This window comes from Colletotrichum scovillei, assembly GCF_011075155.1.
Source record: "Colletotrichum scovillei strain TJNH1 chromosome Unknown Contig00011, whole genome shotgun sequence".
In the NCBI taxonomy this organism is placed as follows: Eukaryota; Fungi; Ascomycota; class Sordariomycetes; order Glomerellales; family Glomerellaceae; genus Colletotrichum; species Colletotrichum scovillei.
The window spans coordinates 1499315-1519534 of NW_023336269.1; the positions used below are offsets into that span (position 1 = coordinate 1499315).

Consider the following 20220-nt stretch of genomic DNA (forward strand, 5'->3'; position numbering starts at 1 on the left):
TGGAGGCTGATCATGCACGCGACGGGCCTACCCGAGATGGCGAATGTGAGACAGAAACGGCTGAGGCGTGCTGAATGCTGGACATCAACGGCATCCCACTCAGGCCTGGAGACTCTTACCAGGGAGCAACGACCTTGCAATAATCACAAAGTTGACATAAAACCTGGTCGTTTCTCTTCCGTCTCATCCTTCTGAATATGACCCTCAGATCATCACGATTGTCTTGTAACCTCAATCTCACCACAAAGCCCCAGCCCAGCTACCCAATTCAGTTACGGAACTGCCTCAGTCATCAACATGTCTTCCGACGGAAACAACGGCCCTGTCATTATCAAAGGCATCCAAGATGGCTTCGAAGGAGGTACGGTTTCCTCACGTATAGTTCAGACATATCGTAATGTTGCTAATGATGTCAAGGTGAACCGCCCATGCGGCTGGAGCTGCGCGACATGGCCAACAATCACCAGGAGCAATGGACTCTTTTTCTCCTTGGACTAGAGCGGTTCCAAAAGGTTGATGAAAAGGAACCACTATCGTATTTCCAGATTGCGGGTAAGAGACCCCCCCCCCCCCCACCCCTCGATTCTGCTCCTTCAGGTCTCTAAGCTTAACTTCGAAGGTATCCACGGGTTGCCGGCGCAGAAGTGGCCGAACGCAGATTGGAATGATGTGGGTTCCCAATTTGACAAAGAGAAGTTGAAGACAGTCTTTGGTGGATACTGCACCCATACTTCCATCTTGTTCCTCACGTGGCACCGTGTCTATCTCGCCTTGTTTGAGGTAAGATTTTGCATAGCTGAAGCCAAATCCACTGCGATGATGCTAAACCCAGAATGTTAGGGAGAGCTGTACAAGCACGTCAACTACATCGCACGCGAGTTCGAGAAAGATGGGAAGCCGAAGTACATCAAGGCCGCCAAGACCTTTCGACTGCCTTACTGGGATTGGGCGGAACCTGAACTTCCATTGTACCCGAAGGAAGCTCTGTCAGCAGAAGAGTACACTCCAGAGAGACCCAAGAGTCAGGAGGGAAAGCCGGACGAGTTTCCTAGAAAGATGAACCCGCTGGCCCGATATGAGTTCGGAAAGTACTCCCAATCCCAGAAGAAGCAGGAATCCAACCTCAATGGCGACTTTGCACAGATTCTGGTAATTTTCTCTCGATGCTTTCATACGACTTTGGCTTACTCCGATCCTCTAGAAAGAAAACAGAACCTCGAGAACCTTCGGTGGTATCGATGACATCGCACGGAAGAAGGCTCTCATTGAGTGGCTGAATGAATTCAAGGTCCCCACCAAAGGCATGAACGTGTCTGAGAGAATCATCTTCCTTCTTCAGTCGTACACGGACTTTGGAGGTGTGTCAAACAATGAACATTTCGGTTCCCCTGACACTCGATTCAATAATTGGGGTAGCATCGAAGATGTGCACAACGCTGTCCATGTATACGTTGGAAACTACATGGGTAACGTCAAGATCGCGGCTTTTGACCCCATCTTCTGGCTTCATCACGCCAATATTGACCGTATCTTCGCCATATGGCAGGCCTGCAACCCTGGGAAATACGTTACACCGCAAAAGTCTACAGGGAACACCGTCTTCCGGGCGAGAGGCGTGAAGGAGGACAAGGACACCTCGTTGCCTCCGTTTGCTCACTCTCTAAAAGAGGATGGCAGCCAGGTCCTTTGGACATCAGTCGCAGTGGAAAAAACCAAAGACTTCGGTTACGTCTATCCCGAGACCCAGAGCAAGTTCAAGACCAGGAATGATGTTCTCAACGAGGTCGATCGACTTTACAAGAAGAGAGCCTCCTTTGCCAACATTTTGCGAACCCAGCCACTAGAAGCTCAGACATTGCGTGTGCTTCAGGACCGTGCGAAGGCCCATTTGGAGGTCTCTGGTACTGAAAGCGTCGAACTACCTGCCGGTCGCGATCTCCGCAACTTGGCAGTCGGAAACAAGTATCTCGAATGGCTGGTCAACATCAAGGCGAACAAACACGAGCTGGATGGCAACTACATTGTCAATATCTTCATCGGCGATCCCTCGGCCAGCACAGATCCTCTTCTGTACATGAAGGACCACGCTCACGTCGGATCCTTTGCCACGTTCGGCCGGGACGAACACAGCTCGTGCGAGAACTGCAAGAAGGGCCGTGACGAAGATCAGAGAATTACTGGCCAGATCCCTCTTACCATCGCTCTTGTCGAGCGGTACTTGGCTGGACAGATCGAGAGCCTTGCACCTGAGCACGTGGTTGCGTACTTGAACGACAACATTCGATGGAAGGTTACGCTTCCCAACGGAGAGCTGAGGTCGCCGGGGGACCTGAGGAACCTCCTTGTCTGCGTTGTATCGAACGAGGTTACTTTCGACCCCAATGACCCGACGGCAGTTCCAAAGTATTCGGACGTTGTGACTGCTTACGAGAATATCACCAATGATATTCCTGAGTCCTTCAATACTGGTTATGATGGCCGCAATTACTAGGAAGAAGGAGGTTTGGCCATGAACGCTGACGGTGGACGAAATCCTGCAAGCTGGTTAGATTGGTTGTGGGCTTTTGGACGTAGCTTCGGAGGACGAGGGATTCTTTAGTACACCTATTGAGTACACAAAGAGTCAGCGTAGACTGAATCTGAATTTTTAAGGGCTTCTCCTGGTTTCGTGCTATCTGAGAAGAAGTTCTTCGTTGAGGTCGGCTGCCACGTACCTATTGATCCGGGCTTGTGATGGCAAATTGGCAGACCTTTTCTGCTGATTCTTATCTCTCTGTAGTAATTATATTGACTATCTTCCCCTTGCTTTGCGTATAACTTTCGACAAAAGGGTGACATGTGACTTGCGCTGGAAGCCCGAATGGTATATGTTCCCGTTTGCTTTAGCGACGATGCTTTCCGCACCCAACAGCGAGTGATTCTAGTTGATGGCATCGGGATGTGGGCTCAAAATATTCCGGAACAATAGTGATTAGTCTTGAAACAATCCTTCTGGTAGATTAAAGGATAAACATACCGCGTAAAGGTCAAGCGTAAATCAACTCACATGCCCACCTGTTGCTCCCCGTCTTGCCTTCCCATAGGCCAGTGGCCACCCCTTTCACATTCTCCCTTGCCCTATGCTATAACTCGGGGCAGTCCTCGCCTGTCTCGTAGGCTGTAAATGACGGTCAGATTAGTATTCCTCAGCCAGATCAAGCAAAGAAGCTTGTCCGCTGAAATCCGTGATTGGCCGAATGCAGCTCGGACTAGCCCCACTAGAAGCATCGGCCCAAATCCCGGCCGTAGATCGGAGGCGCCCCCACAACGGCCTCCGAGAGACAGCGCTAGAACGGTGCTCCCGTTCTTTACTTCCCACGGCAACATCCGCCACCAAAGGAAAGAAGTGGCTAGAATTTGAAGAAAGCTGGAGAAGGCAATTACACTCGGCCGGTGGATGGAGAGACAAATTCATCATCACTATCCACAACCCGTTGGCCGAATCGGTCCCGTGATGGGAGTTGGCTGTGTGCTCAGCACACTGAGCAGATTTTAGCTAGCATTCGTGGGTTTTGCCTAGCCCCCTTTCCAAGAAACCCAAAAGCTTTGTGGGGTTGTACCGAAGAAAGTTTACTACTGTGGCTTGTGGTCACTTTTTCCCCGGCGGACTTTAGATCTTTTTTTATCAACTTTGTTCAGGGGGCATAGAGCTGTGGGACCTTCATAGACATGTTTATGCTCTTTGCTGGGATGACATTGACTAGAAACGTTCAGGCGGTGCTGAATCTTAGCCTGGAGTTCACTCATGCCACTGAGGGTGTCTTGCACTGCTCCAATGCACCCCTTATGAAATGCCCATAGATTTCACTAATGAGTTCAAGTGCCAGATTGTCCCCCTATTTCGATACAATCATACTGAAAGCGAGAACTCCAACGAAAAAGTGGCGTGGTACTGAGACACTGTTCTGATTGACACGTTCTCGAAGTCGGATGCCAGACCGGGAGCTCATTGTCTTTCGTGAATCGTTAAGCTGCATTTGAATTAGCCTTAACGCTGCAACACGTTTCCATCCACGTCTTGAAGAAAGACGCGTCACAAATCAGACTACACTGGATTCAAAGATTGTCCAGGACCAGTGTGACGCGGCATGCCGGTGGTCAGGGTACCAAGGATCATTGGACGAACCAGCAAACAACCCTCCAAGCGTCGGGAGTTGGATCCCCACCCGAACAAGGTTTCGTCCGGACCATCAGCCCTACCATCATCTCTTCCATTCACGCTAGCAGTGACTGACGTAAACTGAACCTGTAGAAGTAGGTCTCCACGGTCGAACTGGGGTCGATGCGAGAATACGGCTCGCACGTCTATACACTGCGCCCCGGCGCTATGAGGCGTACAGACGGACCACGTGTGGAGCCGCGTCTACTATGGCAACGCCGTCGCCGAGGACTCGGGAACCGCAGCATCGGGATAGATTTTCAAGCTTGTTATAAAGATGTCTGCCCGGGCACGATGTTGCTGATGGTTTTAGAAGGCATCACCACCATCATTCGCTCTCTCTTCTCTCATTCACTCACTTGTCTTTCCTCCACACCGACTTGAACTTCGCATCCTTCTAATATGTCTAAGTACTCCAAGGCGGCTCTCCGCGCTTTGGCGGCCAGAGCCAGCACATCTTCCCTGGCAGATGTGTGTACGGTCGAGAACGTGCAGAACGCTCTGCCTTCCAACGGCACCCTTCTTGGCATTGACCTGGTTCCCTCTTCGGTGACTGCCAGCCCGGTCTACAATGCCACCAGCGGCGGTGGTATGATGGGCGGCAGCAGCACCCCCCTCACATACTGCAACGTCACCGTGGCCTATACCCACACTGGCAAGGGCGACACCGTTAACCTGAAGTACGCCTTCCCGAGCCCCGACGTCTTCAAGAACCGCTTCTATGTTGCCGGCGGTGGCGGTTTCTCCCTCTCCTCCGACTCCACTGGCGGTATCTCTTACGGTGCTGCCGGAGGTGCCACCGATGCCGGCTACGACGCCTTCAACAACAGCTACGACGAGGTCGTCCTTTACGGAAACGGCTCCATCAACTGGGATGCTACCCACATGTTTGGGTATCAGGCCTTGGGCGAGATGACCCAGGTCGGCAAGGCCATCACCAAGGGCTTCTACAGCATGGGCACCGACGACAAGGTCTACACCTACTACGAGGGCTGCTCTGACGGTGGCCGCGAGGGTATGAGCCAGGTTCAGCGCTGGGGTGAGGAGTACGACGGTGTCATCGCTGGTGCCCCGGCCTTCCGCTTCGCCCAGCAGCAGGTCCTCCACGTCTACTCGTCTGCTGTCGAGCACACCCAGGACTACTACCCGCCCCCTTGCGAGCTGGCCAAGATTGTCAACTCCACCATTGCCGCCTGCGACGGCCTCGACGGTCGTGTCGACGGCGTCATCTCCCGCACTGATCTCTGCAAGCTCCAGTTCGACCTGAAGTCCACCATTGGCGAGTCTTACTACTGCGCCGCAAAGACCAGCAGCTCGCTCGGCTTCGGCTTCAACAAGAGACAGGCCCAGGGTAGCACCACCAGCTACCAGCCCGAGCAGAACGGCACTGTCACTGAGCAGGCCGTCGCCGTTGCTCAGGCCATCTACGATGGTGTCTTCAACTCTCAGGGCCAGCGCGCCTACCTCTCCTGGCAGATTGGTTCCGAGCTTGGCGACGCTGCTACTGTTTACAACAACGAGACCGACGCCTGGGAGCTCAGCATCCCCTCCACCGGCGGCGAGTACGTCACCAAGTTCGTCCAGCTCCTCGACCTCGACAACCTCTCCGACATGAACAACATTACCTACGACACTCTCGTCGAGTGGATGAACACCGGCATGATCCGCTACCTCGACAGCCTCCAGACCACTCTCCCCGACCTGACTCCCTTCCAGTCCTCGGGCGGCAAGCTCCTCCACTACCACGGCGAGTCCGACTCCAGCATCCCCGCCGCCTCCTCCGTCCACTACTGGCAGTCCGTCCGCTCCGTCATGTACCCCGACGCCAAGGATGACGAGGCCATCAAGTCCCTCGAGGACTGGTACCAGTTCTACCTGGTCCCCGGCGCCGGCCACTGCGGCACCAACAGCCTCCAGCCCGGCCCTTACCCTCAGAACAACATGAACATCATGATTGACTGGGTCGAGAACGGCAACAAGCCCAGCCGCCTCAACGCCACCGTCACCTCGTCCACCAACGTCAACGCTGGCGAGACCCAGATGCTTTGCCAGTGGCCTACCCGTCCCGTCTGGCGCGGCAACAGCTCCGACTTTGACTGCGTGAACGATGCCAAGTCGATTGACAGCTGGACTTACACCTTCCCTGCCTTCAAGGTTCCTGTTTACTAAGTGCTCATGGGATGGGGATCGAGATTGGCTGTCTTTCTGTCATCCAAGGTCGAGATGAGATAGGATACAGGCAAGGTTCAGGATCAAAGTTTCTCTTTCATTCATTATCGCTCTGGGGCATGTAGCATGTAGTAGGCCCAAGACGCGACTGTACATAGCTTAGCTTTCATTTCAGTACATACATCTTTCCAAAGAACTTCAAGATTGTTTGCCAAGTCCGCATATTGTATGACAAATCCGATGAGAGAACTGTCAAATCGCTGTGATCTTGTCATCACCTGTCTCCTTGTTGACCCTTGCAGCAGTCGGATCGTCTTTTATAGCGTCCAGGTCGGTTTTACCTTTCAATTCTACTGAAGACGCCACGCCAACTTCGGACTGGGTGCTCGTTTCCTCATCAGTGGACCCAGTGTCGTGCTTCTTGTCCCTTTTCAGATAATAGTGCATGATCCACGTGAACACAATCAACGCGATTGCGCATCCCAGACAGAACGAGAAGCCTTTCCTGTACCTTGGCGACTCCACAGTCGGGAATGTGAGCAAGGGCGTCCATGCCGTCGAGCTTTGCGACAGCAAGTTAATAAGAACCAAAGTGAAGCTCCGTTCCTCGGGGCTGTCTCGCAGCAGGTTGTTGACCCAGCCATGGAACACAGAAGAAAGAGCATTGGACCAGTACATGGTCGCAAACCCGAACCAGAGACCGCCTTCGGGAACAGTCCATATCGTCAGGAAGATGAGACCGATGGCGTTGAGGACCGAGCATATCGTGATCGACCAGGCCGGTCCGAGGAACATATCCGAAGCGAAGCAAGCAATAAGTGTATACGCGATACCCAGCGCGGGGGAGATTGTACCCAGCTCGTTGATCCTAGCAGCGCTGTACCGTCCAAGACTCTTGATCCAGAGCAGGTAGGAACCCGTGTTCTTGTGGATGCCTGCGTTCCAGAAGAGGACGTCAGTCGTGATGACGAGCCAGAAGCGGAAGCCGAGGAGGGTGCGCTTGATGTGGCCAAACTTCATCTTGCCATGCAAGACGTGGCCGTGCTTCTCGAGGCGTTCGCGGGCGGTCTCGATGTCTTTGTCGTTGACGCACCATCTGTTGGGCTGGTCGATGGTACCGGGGATCACGAAGAAGCCGAAGATGCCGACGGGGATGGTAATGAGGGCACAGATGATGTACATCCATCGCCAGCCTTCCATACCTGTGGTGTTCATCTGTCGTTAGTGACCGTGGAGCTATGACAGGAAAAGTGTGGAAATTCTCGTACCGTGTACTCCTTCGAGTGAGCTTGATGCGCCGGCTTGGATGAGACCGGCTGTTAATGTGCCGGCAGCTAGACCGGTATAGAAAATGCCACCGCGACGAGCAATTTCATGGCCTCGATACCAAGAGCCTATCTCAGAGTCAGCGATGAGCCCGAACATCGTTCACGCCTTCAATACCTACCGAATACGTAATGCATCGCTGGGAAGAACGCAGCTTCGAACCATCCGACCATAAATCTGTAAGCGGCCAGTTCTGCGTAAGAGTGAACACGATACTGTAGAAGCGTGAAAACTCCCCACAAAACGTCGCAAATTGGGATGAGATATTGGATTGGGACATAGGTCATGATGAATCTGGTTTCCTATTAGTGTGTAACAGCAGATTGTAGAAACATCATTCATACAAGAAAGGGATCTGGCCCAAGACCGATCCAAGAGTGAACAGCGTTTGTAACTGAACAAGCTCGTTTCCGTAAAACCCGAGGTCCTCCTTCATGCCGGCGACGTAGGCATTGTTCAAATTGGATTGATCGACATATTTGACCCAATAGCCTTTCGAGCTGAATGTTAGCCCGATAACTGGGAGACTACGCGAGAAGGATAGATCGTACCGAGGACCGAGTAGGGTACCAAGAGAAGGTCAATCTTCGTGATTAGAAGCCTCTCCTCCTTCGTGTCATCTGGCGAGAACCATCTCCACTCCCACCACTTGTCTCTCGGAACTGACTCTTTCAGAGCAGATGCCATTGTCGCAGAGTCTTTGGGGCAATCGACCAGAGACCTCTAAGATGAGAACGATTGAGAACTGAGATAGTTCGAGACATACTCGCTCGACGACGGATAGCGAGTTGATAAATGACGATGCGTGAGCCCTCGTCCAAGCTGGATCCCGCCCGGAAGTTGCCCGCCATTGCGCAATTCTTACCGAGCTCCTGAGGAGCAGCGTCAATCTTAGCACTTCAATGGATGGTCGCAGCGAATCCTGCCGATGCGGCCAAAAGTGGGCTCGTGGTATCGTCAAGTTGTGGGAAGAGAGAACATTTGAACTGCCAAGAAGATAGGATTTTGCGATATCGGTAGAGAGTTTTATCGACCAGGTACTCATATGGTTGGATTGGCTGATCATCCTGCAAGTTAGCTGGCGAAAGCCAGGCATGGCAATGGTGTGCTGCAACCCCACAATGGTGATAGACAACCTTGCTTTGACGTCTTTTGTAGTTGAACCTCATTCGACGAGTCGAGCGTTGTGCATAGCCGGATATGACCCATGTAGCGCAGAGAGTCCAGATCTTGTGTTGAAGAGAACTTGGTCATTCGTTGTGAAGTCGAGTCTCAGTCTGTCCGGGGGTAAGATTCAATCATATCTATTCATCAATGACTCTCATACGTAGTAGACACGACCGTTCTCTACCTCAATTCTGACTCAACGCGCAAAGACCGGGTGACAACAACGGGCGGCACAGTCACAACTTCGGTTGCGTTCATCTTACCACCTCTGAAGGCATACGTAAAAGTCCACCCAGACCCAGCACCGCTGTGTTCACCCTTGTTGTTGACAACCACAATACCGCTCGATACGGCCGGATACTTCTTTACCATGCGAACTACGGCATCTCTCGCTGCCTCCTGAGGACTCATCCCCCGTCGCATGCTCTCCACAGCCTGATAACAGGGCAAGAAACGCATCATGATGTCGCCGTCGCCAGTCGCGCCGCATGCTCCGACATCACCGTCAACGTAAGAGCCGGAGCCTGTGATCGGGCCGTCGCCGACGCGCCCGGGTACCTTGAATGAGGCTCCATTGGTAGAGGTACCAGCCGCCATGATCCCATTCGTATCCAGAGCCATCATGGAGATGGTGTCGTGTGACGCCTGCGCTGAATTCGGCGCAATGAGGTCAAAGTAGCCAGACGAGCTGGAGTCGAGCTCCACGGGCGTATACGGCCCGCACGCGACCTTAGGATCCGGCGTGACGTTCTGCCTGTAATTCGACTGGCAATTCGCGGCCCGCCACGCGGCGCACCGCTCCGCAGAGGCCTCGGTAGTCAAGCTCTCGGCGACGAAGCCGTTCTCAATGGCGAATTCTGTCGCGAGGTCGCCGGCTAGCATGGTGTGCGAGGTATACTCGAGCACGTGGCGAGCGACGCCAATGGCGTTCTTGACGCGGCGTAGGGCGGCGACGGAGCCGGACTTCATGGTGACGCCGTCCATGATCATGGCGTCGAGGGTGGTCTCGCAGTTCTCGCCGGGAGAGCCGCCGAAGCCGACGCTGCCGTCGCACTGGTTCGCCTCGCAGGTCGCGCAGCCGATCTCGACGGCGTCGAGGGCCGAGGTGCCCGGCTTGACGAGCGCCTGGTAGGCGGCGTCTGTGGCTGCTGTGAAGGGCCCGCCCCAGGTGTTGATCACCATGGGAAACCCCGGCGATGCTTGGCCGAGAACGCGGTGCCCGGTGAGAAGGGAGAGGAGGAGTGGGGCGAGGGTGCGGGGGCGGAGGTCCGGCATTGTGGGCGGCTTCCGGAGACGATGCCGGATTAGTGATTGAAGGTCCAAGGGGAAGATGAGAGGGGCTCAATGGCTCGATAGCATGAGCTTGGCGGCTATTTGCCAGAATGAGTGAGGATGGCGCAAGTAGGATGAGATGAGACTGGCCGACCGGTTTGCGGAGGGAGGCTTTAATAAAGAGCACGGTCGCTCAAACCACCGTGCCGGTGTTGGTGTTGTTTACCCCGCGCGATAGGCTGATCTGCGCCGATAAACAGGGGTCAAGGGGGCATTTGAATGCTGGGTCCGAAGCGATTAAAGGTTGGAATTGCAGTTGATACCACGTTACTCTTGGGTTGCCAAGCAAAAGCCAATGCTGCGCTATCAACCTTCCTTTCTAAGCATCATGACGATGAGGTTGGTGATGCCAAGAAAGGATATTGGAGGTGATGTCGGCGGTTAAGTTAAAACCTACCCAAAACTTCCGGCTTGAAAAGAATGACCCAAGCGGACGACGATATGTGGAAATTGCGGCAGTCGAGTGAGGGAGAGGGTGAGATCGACAGCATTTATTTTGACATTGTCTATGAGCTGGCAGCATGTCGACGCCAATATGCCTTTGATCTGGGCCGAAATCAAAGGCTTAAGCTTACAAACATCTCTCACAACATTTCTGCGCAGAAGTCCTTGACCGCATCCAGAACCTTGTTGATATGCTCTTCCCCATGAGTAAGGTTCAGCGCAAGGAATCCACGACGTCCGACGTATATCCTCTTGCTGAGAAGATAAAAGAAGAAGAGATCCTGCAACTTGCCTGCCGAAGGACCCTGGAAGTGCAAGCCAATCGCACTCCCATAACCAGTCAGCTTGACAATGGACGCGTCCTTGGAGCCGAACACCTCACGCAACTCGTCGCGAAGCTTGTTCCCCAGCTCATTGTTCCTCTCAAGCGCCGTTCTCGACAGAAGCTTGGTGGCAGCGACACCCGCCGTCATGGAGAAGACGTTGTTGTTCCATGTTCCCGAATGGAAGAGACTTCGCGGCCCCTGTGGGTCGTACAGGTCCATGATGTCCTTGCGCCCACCAAACGCGCCAAACGAGAAGCCTCCGCCAAAGTGCTTGCCGATGGTGGTCATGTCCGGCGTGATGCCGTAGATCTCTTGCAGGCCGCCGTAGTTGAGTCGCGAGGTGATGACCTCGTCAAAGATGAGGATGGCGCCGATGCGCGTCGCTTCGTCTCGGAGGAACTGGAGGAACTCTTTTGACCCCTCAAGCATTCCCGCTGCGCCTTGCATGGGCTCCACAATGATGATGCCTAGATCGTCGGTGATTTGTGAACGGGTGTACTCAATGTCGTTGTACCGGCCGTACACGAAATCGTGGGGAAGAATCAGCGGGTTGTTGGGCGTGAAAGCTAATGTGCCACCGTGATAACCATTTTCACACACCAAGACCTGAGCGTGGGGTATGGTTTAGTGAAATATCTCGGGCTCGAGGGACTGTGACAGCCTACCTTCTTTCTTCCAATGAAATGCAACGCCGTGCCAATCGCCATGGTATTCGCTTCAGTTCCCGAGTTGCAAAATCTGATGGCATCGACGCTCTGGAACCTCTCAACTAGTAAAGCTGCCAATTCGCCTTCCTTGGGACTCGGCCCGCCCAAGGTGAATCCCGACTTGGTGACGCTATTGATCGCAGCGATGATGTCTGGGTGAGAGTGACCGAACATCCCGGCGCAATACTCGGACACGAAATCGAGGTACTCGGCGCCGTCCACGGATGTTAGGTGACAGTCGTGGCCTCCGGAGAAAGCCAATGGGAATGGCAGGTAATGCAGCACGGATCTAGTTGTTCCCCCAGGTAGCGACCCTGAGGCTGTCTTGTTGACTTGCAGCGAGCCCTGGTTCTCTGCGACATACTTTTCGACGTATGCGTTCAATTGCTGCTCGATCTTCGCCGCAGGCTGAGCTGCCTCCCCGTTTTGTTGAAGTTCCACCATGATTGCTTGATTGCGGAGTACAGAGTCTAAAGATGCTACACGTCTTGCTGGTGAGTCTTTCATCGATGAACAAGAGGAGATAGGAACATCCGCATACCTTCCTGCTCAATTGATGGATTAAATACTGGCGAACTTTGCCGCGGGACCAGGTCCGATCTGACCGCTTCTATCAATATTGTGTGTTCTTCGTGGACTGTAGATAAGATGAACCCCGCTCGGGTATGCGACATCGGGATGCCGAATCATGTTCGGGAAATTTGCGCCAGCTAAAATCTCGGGAAAGGTGCACTAGCCAAGGGCTCATACCCGAGATTGGGGAGACTTCTTCCAAGTACTTGAATTCGTTCTCAAACCTCAGCATACGATCGATCTAGACGTATGAACTGTCAGGTTTCTTTCCCGAAAGCGAAATGGTTCGAAAGCCGACAGACTGCTTGGCAGCATGAGTTGGGTGTCAGGTTGTGTGCTGCTCATCGTGTGTGGGAGAGGAGGCCCATGGGCCAATGGTTTTACACGATTTCTCCCCGGACCCATGTGTCAAACACCTCGTTTCCGCCAAGACTCGGCACTCACGTTCCCTGTTGTACACCAAAGAGGGTCGGATTCATCCTTGTATCGAAGAGAAGAGAAAGGAGACGAGAAAGAAATTTTCTAGTTATGCAAGTGTGAAACTGGGTGGACTCTTGATGCCGCCTCTAACACTGCTACTGAATGTAAATCTATGTAGTTCTATCCTGCTCTTTGTTTTGCCCAAAATATGATGTTCAACTTCCTTTCGCAGAATCACCAAATCATGCACGCTCAACGCTACAGACTTATGATAATGCATCGACCGGTAGGCGTCACATACGCGGCCTCACCAAGCCACAAGGTGTGACGACTAATGCAACGCAGAGACCTTGTGGCCTCATGCCTTTTCGTTGTTCGACGTCTTCTCCCTCATCCTCGCCGCTCTCCAAGTCTGTCCCCAGTACCAGTGTATCACCGCCAACGGCCCAACGGCAACCGTGACGAGGGCCAAGCCCAAGAACGCGGCGCCAGGCCCCGTAGTAGCAACAAAGTTGTCTACCAGCGCCACGCCAATAGCTCCGAGACCGCACCTGACCAAGTTGTTTATCGCGGTGGCACTAGCACCCTTTCCGGGACACAAGTCGGTGACGAGGGTCTGGTTGAGGGCAAAGACGGCGTTGCTGGTCGCAGCGATGAAGAACTGGAGGACGAGTGGGACTGCGATCCAGCCTGATCGGGATGTGATGGAGGGGAAGTTGAGGGAGAGGCCGTAGCCGCCAGTGGAAGCGACGAAGATGAGGACGATCCAGGGGAGACGACGAAGGCGGGCGCGCTCTATGGGGAACTCAGCGGGCATGTTCTTCCCCGAGAGCTTTTCTGTTCCTGCTATGTTATGAGATGTCTTGTATTCTTCTTCCATCTCGAGATAGTCCTTTGTCATTAGCTTGCCCACGATTGCGGATCCAACAATGGTTCCAAGTCCTGTCCTACACGTAAGCGAGTCTCCTTTTTGAAAAGGGAAAAAGAAGGTGAAGTTTGGAAGGCTACTTACCATTAGGTAGGAATGCGAGACCCGTTTGTAAGTCACTAAGTCCGAACAGCTCCTTAAACAGGATGGTGGTGCTCGACGTGACCATAGTCCATATGGTATAGACCACGCCACCAAACACCAAGTTGATCAAAATGTCCTTCTGGATCAACAGCCGCAACGGTTCCACAAAGGTCATCAATGTCACCTTCTTCCGCGGAATGGGTTCATCCGGGTCTTCGAGGTACTCTGGCTCCTTGCCAAGGTACCATATGATCGGCTTGTAAATGCCCCCCAAACGAAGCGAGCCGTTCCCGGCAATGCTCCGCATGGTTTCAGGCAGCCAAAACACAATCACCAAGGTGACTATAGAAGAAAGAATCAGGAGAAAGACAAAGATGGACCGGAACCCGAGGAAGTTGGCGAGCAGGCCGCCGAGCACAGGCCCGACTGCTATGCTGAAGTTTCGGACTACGAGGTGTTAGCTCCGAGCTCACCAGGAGCTAAAACCGAGCCACCGAGCAAAACACCGTAATGCTAGTGAAACAGCGATAGGGTCCATAGTGACTTACTCGCCTGGTAGAAACTAATAAATGCTCCCCGTTCAGCCGGGGGAGAAATATCCTGGATCACGCCGTTTCCTGTTGCACAGGTCAGTAAAAGGAATTACGACGACTTTTTCTTGGCTAAATTTAGAGGTCCAAGGGAGAGGAGAAAAGGGTTGTATTTTCCCGTATGTAACTTACCAATGCTCACGGTTGAGGCACTTCCGGCGGCTTGCAAGCCCCTGAAGAGCAGAAGAACTGTGAAATTGGGAGAGAAGCTGAGTCCGATGTTGGCAATGATGTACACGGCGAACGAGGCGATGTAGATTGGCCTTCTGCCCAGAGCATCCGAGATCGAGCCCCAAATTAGCGGGGAGATGCCTTGGATGATCAAGTACGACGTGATGGTCAGGGAAACCATCTGCGAGCTAACATTGAGGTCCTACGAGATTTTGTGAATTAGAGAGTTTCCGAGGATTCCGGCAGGATGAACAGGACTTACCCGTGCGATCGTATCGAGAGCTGGGAAATAGATGTTGGAAGAAAGACCAGAGAACAATCCGGCGGCTCCGATGATGACGATGACAACCCATTTCTGCTTCTTTGTGAAGACGTGGTAAGGCGGTTCTGGCTCCAGCTCCTGGACGGCTGTTCCTTCATCGCCACTGCTGTTGTCGTCAAACGGGTTCTGAGCTTCACGCGGAGCAGAATGCCCTTCTATTGAGTTTTGATCCGCAAACGGGTCACGGAACTCAGTGCCGTGGGGATCATTCTCGCTCTCCGTGATGGAAGGCAATGAGTTCGGCCGGCCGAAGAAGATGGACGAGTTGCTGCTGCGCGAGCTGGCAACGCTGAGACTCCTGCTGAGAGATCTCGAGCGGCCTCTGACGGACGTCCTCGTTGGCGAAATGTACTCGTCGTGGTCTCGGTCTTGAGAGAGTTCAGTGTCGCTAGTGAGAAGGTGCAAGCCGCCCATGGCTGTGGCAGAGATCCTTTTGGCTATGCTAGGTCTCGCGGCTCGAGACTCTAAGGTCTCACTGCTAGGGCGTTCCATGGCTGTGAGGAGTTTGGCGATGTTGCTTGAACGCCTTCGACTGAGATGTCAAAATGAAGGTCCTGCCGTTCTCTTTTTGGTCTGAAAAAAGATACGACGATTTCCAAGAGGAACCACTCTTGGTGATATTTGACAGATCCTCTCTCTCCTCGGGAGACCCGATTATCCACAAACCAAGCACAATTCACTCTCAGAGTAACACTATCTGAGGCCAAGACAATTTGCGGAGTTCATTTTCAGACTAACACCGGCTCTTGCAGCAGAATTCCTCGACTTCAGGAAGATGGGGCCGTGGCCGCCCTGTGGTTCAACGGCAACCAGTTGCCGACGTCACGTCAAGACACATCATCCCACACAGCCCGCAGATACTGCCAAAAATAAGTTTAGTGAACTGGCACAAGGTTTCTTGAGCCTCGAGTGTTATTGATCGACCAAGGGTGATTTGCGGCTAGGCCACGTCCCGGGGCGAAGGGGCCGCAAAACATTAGAGCTGACTCTGCACCCAATGCCCTCGAACCAATTGGGTTATACGCAAACCCGCGCTCGCTACGGGATGTTACTGGTCCGTTGTCCAGTAAGCGTGAAACCTGTTCCAGGATGTAGCGCCGAGCCTAAAACGCCTGCCGGGCTGATAGGTTTTGCGGCGGCAGGTTGTGAAGTATACACGTCCGCACCCGCGCAGGGAAGTCTCAGACGAAGATGGAAAGAGGTAGAGAGAATGGAGAGAAAGCAAAGACAATCCATGCCAAGAATAGACAATCCCTGCGATAGCTTGGGCACGATATGTCAATGACAACGACAACAGGCCGATATCTACGACAGGCGACCCCCTCCGGATCCCACTCTCCCACATATGCCTCCAAGATCTGCCACAGTCCCCTCATGACGCTCAAGCCCTCCTTCGATCAGTCCACCACGTGCATTCAGCTAAGCAACTGATAGACCGGCTACTTTACCGCTGCCAAGTCCTTTCAAGAGAAGTCCAGTCGTCTCGTCTCAGAAACATGGCACGTCAGCCTCAGAATCTTGGATAGGTATCCCACGGGGTCCACCGAACCCATCGCTCTGGGATTGACAGTTCATCCGTGTAAGTCAAACGCCTCTCCCGCTCTGGTCTAAAATGACTGAACACCCAAAAGCTAACATCCTCTTCACAGCGAACAACCACACAGACTTACAGCTAATTGGAACAACATGGTTGGCCTTTCGATGAACCGTAGGAGAGGTCCTCCCCCCAAACTTCGGCTCGACATCCCTCAAGACCAAGATCAAGTCCAAGATCCAGAGCAACATCAAGAGCGAGCCGTGAAGTCGCCAGGACCTCTGACTCCGAACAGACCTCTCATAGGCTCTGAAATTCCTATGCTCCCAGCTCCTCAGCGAACCACCACAACATCTACTCATGTTCCTCTTCCATCCAATGGTCCAGCGGATACGCTTCCTCAGATCCCAACGACCACTCAGCCTGCGGTATTACCCTCATCAAGCGCACCACCAAGGGCTATTACTCCTCCTTCAACGCCAATCTCTAGCGCACCCCCAAAGTCACCAACTCTTCGCCCAAGCGTGTCGATATCAAAAACTACAGTGTTCATCACAACAACGAAACCTCAAATCTCAGTCATCCCAAGCCCTACAAACACAGTATTCGTCACCGCTGCGCCGCAGACGATCACAGTGACTGCACCATCTGTCCCTCTACCGTCAAATGACCTGAACGGCGACAGTGGAAGCAAGCCCCAACCTCAACCTCAACCATCAGCCATCGGCTCAACGCAAGGCGTATCCTTCACCAGTGGATCTGGTGTTGCCGTCCTTGGGGTACTCGGGGGCATCGGTAAGAGAGACAACAATATGGAACCTTCTAATATTGCCCTAAACTGACCCGTTTCAAAACAGCGGCGGCATCTATTCTAGCAATGGCTGGATTGATATTCTGGCGCAAGCGGAAGAACCGAAACAGCATGGGCTCGGGAGGGGTATGAAGGCTTTCCCTCATCGAGTGGTATCTTTCTTGCTAACCTAATCTCGTGATAGATATTGACCGGAAAGTCGCAATAGAAAAGACGGATCACGACAGGCAAACCAGTGGGACATAAGATGAAGTGTTGTCACACGGCCGGGCTGGCCTCAATTTCTTTTCTTGTGTCACTTTGGGAAATTTGGGATCATAGACAAGGCGACCTCTAGCAAACTACAGCTCTGCCTCCCCAAAAACTATCGTTCAGGAACGAGGGGTTAGATCTTGGCAGTAAATTTCTAGTGTTACAGGGTAATCGAAATTTGAAAAGTTCATCGATAATTACGTACATCGTCTATTCTCAAACCTCCCTCAGCCGGCAACTGAGTGATTGTCCCCACCACAATCATTAAACCCTGGTCAAGCTTCGGCCGCCTTGAGATTCCCGCAAACTCGAACACAAAACATGAGGAGAATTTGATCAAGGGTATGAGGGTAAATCTTTACGCAATGCTCACAGATGAGCGGTCATGAGCGGATCATTACATGCAGCAGTGCCCAATTTCTTTGTCAAGTATACAACATCGCGGCCCACCGGAAGGGCAATAGCTTCTTACGTAGTAGTATCCTCAACAAGGCATCAAGTCTTTCCTAGGTTGTAGGCTTTAGACAGGGAAACTGCGATTGCTCAAGGCGCCACGATCACACGTGTCAGCGGTTTGGTGCTGTTTACTGCGTAGTATCTGTTATCCGCGCATAGATCCATGTCGTCAAGGGATGCGGCAGCATTGCAGCAAGAGTTGCATCTACATTGGTTGTGGAGACTGAGTGAAGCTTGTCTCCTGAGCTTTCGTATTCTAGAGTGGTCGAAGAGTCAGAGGCACGTGGGGGCACAATTCGAACATGTTCACTTTGGTTTTGTGGTACTCCTATTCTAGCCGATCTGCAGTTCCGCTTTATTAGACTTAGAGGCACCCTATCAGTGAAACGATTAAACAAAACCTTGTTTCATCTACCCGTATTAGTGATCCACATTTTCAACGTCGCATCTTGCGGCTGTGTTATGTGAACAATCTCTGACACCTACACTAAAAGTCCCGTCTGAGTTGTCAGCAGAGCGGCGGACCTATCGGGTTCAACTTCAATAAACTCGTTGCACTAGACTCTTGTGGGTCTCAATGCCACATAGCATTGATAGTCGCCGTTACCTTCTAATCAGGAGCTCTGCAGGGCAGAGCCAGGATGATGTTCTGCTTCTCGGAGTTCGGGAAGTATAGCCGTGAGGCTCGGTCACCGATCGAGGAATGGGGGGCCTCCTTGCGTCAAATACCTGGTGTAGATGCCGATTGTAATGGAACAATGAGTGGGGGTATATCGTAACTATGATGCAGAGTATGATAGTTCATCAACACACCGCACCTATGAGAGTGTTTTGCAAGAGGGGTTCGGCGACAGGCCCACTCAAGTTACGCTGTCTTAGCTGGACTACGTCAACCCGATGTGGCTTCGGGAACTATGCCCGAGGAACATGCAGTCCAGGAAGGTGTGATCTGAGATACGGCTAGGGGCCTGCCAGAATAAGTAAGACCACGAATGCAGCTCATGCAAGGTGCGTTCATTACCTGCAGCAGTCCAGTACCAACTTTTCAGTCAAACTTTTCAAGCCACATCGATTCGAACGTTCACACTATCTTCTACTTTCTCTACAACTCTCAAGAGGCTTTTCTGACGAAGGCGAGATTGTACTGCTCAGCTCGCCAGTAACAAAATCTCTTAAGACGTTTGGTGTTTCCACGTGCCGTATGTTAGAGCCGTTCTTTGCTCCATGATTCTCGGACTGGATCTTGCAAGCTAACAGATCGAAACTGCAACATCTAGGTAAGCCGATGAATCGATAAAAGCTTCAAGAAGATTATACTCACTATAGAATGACAGGAAATATACATTCCAAGGTGTACACAAATCGGTCGATCTGCCTGGGCGTCGTGGTAGGCGTATTCAATAGCGACGGATGGAAAGTGTAGGTGATGGACCTCGACACCCCGATCAACGCCAAAGAAGACACCCGTATCTCTGTGCTACGCATCAAGTGACCCCATAAGGTGATATTCAGCGCAGCCCGCAACGACCTCTTCTTCGTCGACGCGAATTTCCGGAGCAAGTAGAAGGCGCTCAAACATTCCAGAAGAGCCAGAAGCACAAAGTATCCCACGTGAGCAAAGTCGACCACCTTCGAGGCGGTGTTATTGGTTTCATCGTAGATGCCTATGACCCGAGCTGTCAAGATCGTGCCGCGAAGAAAGGTGATGCCGACAAACAGAATCCAGAAGACCGTCAGGTAGATTGTTCGACTGCGGCCCGTCAACATGTGAGTCAACATGGCGTATGAGTAGAATGATATGCCGGCTTCTTGGACCTAGACTAGGTGTCAATCATGGAAGTCGCGCGCCAGGGGTCAGGCGGATGTCGTACCAGCCAGAAAGTGTCGGCGAACGCGGACGCGAGCGCCCTGTCCAATGGTGAACTATCCGTGTAAAATATTTGGAAACATAGCCCATTCGCGATGGCACAGGCCATGCTAGTGATGATCGGGACCAGCGCGATGCTTGAGAATTTCGTGATGCTGATGACGATGAAGCCCAGGAAAACGTTCGAGATGCCGATGGTGCTCAGAATAGCCCAGCATTGCTCAAAGTAAAGCTCAGCCGCCATCTTGTCTCATCGCACTTGCTGAGTGCTGCTGTAGACGATAGAACAGCCAAGTGCAAACGCTCTAGATTCGTTGGTTACCCGTTCCTAGTGTAGGTATGAAGCGTGAAAAGAAGATCAGATCGGGCTGAAGAGTGTGGACCCAGACCCTGATGCTGGGTTAACTATATTTGCCGGTGGGATGGAGCACGAGTGACATACATGTAGGCATTGGTTTGGCTCGTACTTCGCATTCAAGGCCGCACAATTGGATCATATCAATGTTAGCTTGAAGGATCGCGGGACACTTCGCTAGACTGGCA

The 20220-nt window shown here is 52.6% G+C and overlaps 7 protein-coding genes across 7 annotated transcripts; 2 read left to right on the forward strand and 5 right to left on the reverse strand.

Moving 5' to 3' along the window:
- Nucleotides 1-297: 297 nt before the first annotated feature.
- On the forward strand, nt 298-2491 carry HER10_EVM0007266 (uncharacterized protein; the record flags this gene model as incomplete). The annotated part of the gene is made up of 5 exons (XM_035476825.1): nt 298-361; nt 418-552; nt 620-780; nt 841-1129; nt 1206-2491. 5 exons carry the CDS (start codon nt 298-300, stop codon nt 2489-2491), a joined length of 1935 nt encoding a protein of 644 aa, XP_035326971.1.
- A 2109-nt stretch (nt 2492-4600) lies between these two features.
- On the forward strand, nt 4601-6367 carry HER10_EVM0009775 (tannase; the record flags this gene model as incomplete). The annotated part of the gene is made up of 1 exon (XM_035479250.1): nt 4601-6367. One exon carries the CDS (start codon nt 4601-4603, stop codon nt 6365-6367), a length of 1767 nt encoding a protein of 588 aa, XP_035327183.1.
- A 252-nt stretch (nt 6368-6619) lies between these two features.
- Nucleotides 6620-8380, reverse strand: HER10_EVM0007581 (major facilitator superfamily transporter; the record flags this gene model as incomplete). The annotated part of the gene is made up of 5 exons (XM_035477134.1): nt 6620-7569; nt 7636-7761; nt 7815-7987; nt 8038-8185; nt 8245-8380. 5 exons carry the CDS (start codon nt 8378-8380, stop codon nt 6620-6622), a joined length of 1533 nt encoding a protein of 510 aa, XP_035327006.1.
- Nucleotides 8381-9040: 660 nt separating this feature from the next.
- On the reverse strand, nt 9041-10135 carry HER10_EVM0006362 (asparaginase; the record flags this gene model as incomplete). The annotated part of the gene is made up of 1 exon (XM_035475949.1): nt 9041-10135. One exon carries the CDS (start codon nt 10133-10135, stop codon nt 9041-9043), a length of 1095 nt encoding a protein of 364 aa, XP_035326911.1.
- Nucleotides 10136-10776: 641 nt separating this feature from the next.
- On the reverse strand, nt 10777-12113 carry HER10_EVM0000236 (aminotransferase class-III; the record flags this gene model as incomplete). The annotated part of the gene is made up of 2 exons (XM_035470029.1): nt 10777-11568; nt 11628-12113. The coding sequence occupies 2 exons, from the start codon at nt 12111-12113 to the stop codon at nt 10777-10779; spliced, it is 1278 nt and encodes a 425-aa protein (XP_035326429.1).
- A 689-nt stretch (nt 12114-12802) lies between these two features.
- Nucleotides 12803-15249, reverse strand: HER10_EVM0012281 (major facilitator superfamily transporter; the record flags this gene model as incomplete). Its single annotated transcript, XM_035481679.1, has 5 exons — nt 12803-13604; nt 13675-14121; nt 14223-14291; nt 14397-14637; nt 14698-15249. The coding sequence occupies 5 exons, from the start codon at nt 15247-15249 to the stop codon at nt 13021-13023; spliced, it is 1893 nt and encodes a 630-aa protein (XP_035327382.1). The 3' UTR covers nt 12803-13020.
- A 3171-nt stretch (nt 15250-18420) lies between these two features.
- On the reverse strand, nt 18421-19921 carry HER10_EVM0004689 (uncharacterized protein; the record flags this gene model as incomplete). Its single annotated transcript, XM_035474324.1, has 3 exons — nt 18421-18522; nt 19143-19625; nt 19682-19921. The coding sequence occupies 3 exons, from the start codon at nt 19919-19921 to the stop codon at nt 18421-18423; spliced, it is 825 nt and encodes a 274-aa protein (XP_035326804.1).
- Between the last annotated feature and the right edge of the window lie 299 nt (nt 19922-20220).